General features: G+C 35.8%; 1 protein-coding gene across 1 annotated transcript; it reads right to left on the reverse strand.

The window, feature by feature from the left end:
- Positions 1-2,057: 2,057 nt before the first annotated feature.
- sox21a (SRY-box transcription factor 21a) lies at positions 2,058-3,476 on the reverse strand. Its single transcript, XM_079883634.1, has one exon. The coding sequence runs from the start codon at positions 3,152-3,154 to the stop codon at positions 2,435-2,437; it is 720 nt and encodes a 239-aa protein (XP_079739760.1). The 5' UTR covers positions 3,155-3,476; the 3' UTR covers positions 2,058-2,434.
- Positions 3,477-4,571: the final 1,095 nt, after the last annotated feature.

The raw sequence follows: 4,571 nt of genomic DNA on the forward strand, positions 1-4,571 counted from the left end.
TGCACCCGGCAGTGCGCGCGGATCTTTCAAATCATCACAGATGTAACAGTTGATATCGTTCAACTTCTGACACTAGATAATAAGTCGAAGGATTCCAAATGAAATTTCTTTTCGGCAAAATCAATGTCATATAGGCCTATTTTTGTTCAATAATATTTGTATTTAATAGTATTTTGAGGTAACTGTATGGTAGGCTACTTAGGCTAATACAATAAAAATACATTAGAATTATTGAATTTATGTGTGTGTATGTGTGTGTGTGTGTGTGTGTGTGTGTGTTTGAGAGAGAGAGAGAGAGAGAGAGAGAGAGAGAGAGAGAGAGAGAGAGAGAGAGAGAGATACCAGTTGTTAGCAGCAGAGGGAGCTATGGCTTTAAATATGCGTGTGTTCTTATTCGGAAATAAAAAGATGAGCTGCAGCACAACAACCCCAAATTAGGTTGGAAATTCTCTAATTCAGTATAGCCTATTAACATTTTGTCTTATTACACTAAACACTAAAATTTGTAGTGTTTTTTTCTTTGTTTGTTTTTTAAGTTTTTTAAGCCATTGAGATGACTGGGAAAAAGTGTCCCAATCAACCTGTTTCACCCTAGTATTTTTGGTCCTATATGATAATGTTTTATAAACATAATAGAACAGCTGCAGTGTAATCATTCTGCTATTAATGATTTATATAAAACACAAGCTGCAGATAATTACTCATGATCTTTGTAACCAGTTTTCATGGCTGATTATAGACAATAGGCTATACCACTGGTTTTATAGGGTGTTTTGAGTTGACTGACATGCAAAACATGTTTCATTTGTATTGCTTGACCTAAAGAAGTAAATGATATCAGGTTGCACATGTTAAAGGTATTTATTACTCTGTCACTGATGGTATGTGCTTAAATGATTGTTTAAATTCTGTATTTACTCAAATAATTCAGTTTAATTTATTCATCAATGCACTTATTCCTTTCTTCTTTGTCTTGAGTTCAGCCAACAAAAGGATGAGAAGTGCAAGTTAACTGATCACATGAGCTGGTGAAAAGAGGAGCTAGTTGTGTCTGAGTCCCTTTGTAATGTATATTCTGCCTTTTCCTTCACTTCCCTCTTAAGAGCTTCCTGAAGACTCTTGTTGTTTCTCGTCATCACTGCTCAGAGTCTGTTGTTTCTTTCCTCTGTTAAGGCTTTAGAAGCAGCTGATTTTATAAGCTAGTTGTTGTTACATCACTTACTCTGCATTTGATGGCTTTCCTCTCAGATTGTTTCCACGTTCGTTTGCCATTATGTCACTTGTCATCTGTTTTTCACATCATATTGCAGAATTATCAGGTCTATAGTCTTCAAACAAGGTTTTTTTTTTTTTTTTAGAAACAATATTATTTTGACAATGACAAACAGATATTAGAATGTGATCGGAAGATGATTCCTTCTGTAAATTTTCTCCACTGTTTTGTCATTTCTCACAAAGTAATTTTAACAGAAGAATGTAAATGCTACACTAAAAAACTTTTAATTGGTTACGTTACTAAATCATACATGGTATAAAATAACATTTTACAAGACAATATATTGCAAAAGTATGATGTACTTTAAAATATATGAAGAAAACGACACACATGCATAGCCTACTGCCAAACTACAATATAGTTAAAAAATATATATATATTTTTTTTTTATGTATGAAAGTTTAAAGTATGATAGTCTCACAATTTATGCCAATAGGTATTCCCAGAATTAATTCTGTGAACTATTTATTGTAAGTAGCCTATTTAACATTTATTTGTAATTATTGTTTTCAGTTATTTGAGTGTTTTATGTCGATTAGTTAATGTTGATAGCATTATTTATCCATGTAGTGTGTTTGTGTGTGTAAAACTTTGGTCTTTGTTATTATCAGCACATTTTACAGTAACAGATTGTAAGAGCTCTATATTTGGCTGTTGTATTAACATTATGTTTTTAATGACATATACAGCCAACAAAAATATAGCCAACAACATGCCCATAATGCTTGTAACATAATATATATATATATATATATTTTTTTTTTTTTTTTTTTTTACATTAGCAAAGTTCTGGCAACCATATCAGCTGCAATATTTTTAAATCGTAAAAGGTTACACTTTATTTTAAGGTGCTTGTTACAGTGTAACTATACATTTAAGTACTGAGTGATATTAATTAACAACATTTTACTATATAAACAGGGCTAAGGTTAGTTTGGTTTAGTTGCATGTTATTATGCATTATTTACTGTTATTACTACAGTGAGTGCATGTAACATGTAACAAAGACACTGTAAAATAAAGTGTTTCCGAAAAAAAAAAGATTAAAAGCGAACTCCTTTGCACAAATAATATTTTACAAATTTATTTCTTTTTACAAATGCAAAATTGCAAAATTTTAAACAAGTGCACGTGACCATATACCACAAGAACATCCAATCACATCGTCGCGGCGTATGTCAGGTAATGTTCGTGCTGAGCTTTGGTCATTCCTGGTAAAAGCACGTAAGAAGAAGGAACAGGAGGTCCAGAACCCGGCCAGCCCAGGCAGTTATAGGGCACCATGTGGCCCGGGTTCCCCGGAGACGGGTGAGCGTGTGGCGCACCGGCCAGAACCCCCATACCGGGGAACGCGGAGACTCCACCGGGATACCCGAGCAAAGAGTAATGTGGGAAAGGAGCAGGGGGTAATTCCGTAATTTTGGAATTCAGGTCAAGAAACTGATAGGGGTTGGCGGACAGGTGGTGGTGACTGAAAAACACCCGAGTAGCAGCAGCGACAGACGTCTTTTCCGCGCTCAGCGAGTCCGCGAGCGCGTCACCGGGTAACCGCGCACTTTTCAACGGGTCACTGTCACCCAGATTATACGTCACATTAAAATGATACCTATCTTTTTTGACCAAGGTTTTGGGCTTTCGCCGCGGTCTGTATTTGTAATCCGGGTGTTCTTTCATGTGAACGGCTCTCAGGCGTTTGGCCTCGTCGATAAAAGGTCTTTTTTCAGAGTCTGACAAGAGCTTCCATTCGCCTCCGAGGCGCTTGCTGATCTCGGAGTTGTGCATCTTCGGGTTGTCCAGTGCCATCTTGCGTCTCTGAGCTCTCGACCACACCATAAAAGCGTTCATAGGACGCTTAACATGGTCCATAGGCTTTGCCATTTCTGAAACAGTTTCCTCTGGTGCTCCTTTTTCAATTCAGTCCAGCGGAAAGCAGCCCAAAGTTCCTTTCACGCACAGTTCAGTCAGACCTGGCTATGTTACCTTTTGTAACATGGCACCAAAATCTGAGTCTCCGCCTAGAAATAAGTTTTACTATTTGCCAATTATCATTGACTTACAAAAATGCCATCAGATAGGGCTATTTGTCTCTTCAAACAAGTGGCAATAGTTGTAGCTGTTATCCATGGACGCACGGTGAGTTTCTGAAGTGACCTGGGCTTAAAGCGCATCACACACTGCTTAGATTTGTACCTCCTGCGCTGAGTTTTGAATGAAGTGGGCGTGTCACTTCGTCCTGAGATAAATGACGTCACTGCGTGTGTGTCCTCTGAAATCTAGCAGCACTGTGTGTGGGGCAGTTTACTTCCACTGGTAGCACTCCGATGACAACATTACATTATTAAATCTTTAACAGATAGTTAAATCTAAACTAAAGATATTAGTCATCAAAACTTAAATAATGTAAATTGTAGTATTGTAGAAATTATGTAGTGAGCAAAGATGTTATAGAAATCAAAACTACACTGTTGTAAATTTTTTACACATATAAAAAAAAAACCCTTGTTGGTTTAACTTAAAAGAGTAAGTAGGCCTAACCTGGTTGCTTCTCCAAAGTTAAGTTAATTGAAATTTAAAATATTGAGTTACAATGAAGGATATTGGTTTAATCAACAGAAACTCAATATATTATGTTATCTGAATCACATCAATGTGTTTTTATCTTTTAATGTTGTTTAACAAAGTAAAAAATATACATTTACAATTATTTACTTGCATCGCATTCAAGTTGTGCATTTTTTCAGTTCATTTCCTGGGCCTTATTTTTTTACATATTTAATATACGAATATATAAATAGCTCTCCAAGGCTAAATGAATGAATAAATAAATACTCAGTTGTCATCTTTGTTTTGGCAACTCAGTGCTTAACCAATAGGTTGCTATTTCATCACAGATACTGTGTCATTAAAAGACACCCAATGAAGTTCAGTTAACATTGTGTCCATAACTGCAGGTCATATGCGTTTTTCCATCACTATGTGATTATGATGCATTTTGTTGAATGGCTTTCAATATTAGAGAAGGGAAGTGCTTATTATTAAGTCAAGCGTGGAAATTCGACACTGTCGTCATTTCTCTTAATGATGTCTCTTTGTGTACGCTTAAATCTTCATAATCTTCTTGTAACCATGGATGTACTATTTGCAGACAATTTATCCACCTCCCATCCTTGTAATATAAACTACTCAAGCCCAAATTATAATTGGCAGCAATAAAGCATAACAGCTTAATTGTGCTTCTTAAAAAAGTATATTAAATAATAACTGAATGGCATTTACATGCAACGTGATGAGGTCA

The sequence above is a fragment of the Squalius cephalus genome, assembly GCF_949319135.1.
Source record: "Squalius cephalus genome assembly, chromosome: 10".
Taxonomy (NCBI): Eukaryota; Metazoa; Chordata; class Actinopteri; order Cypriniformes; family Leuciscidae; genus Squalius; species Squalius cephalus.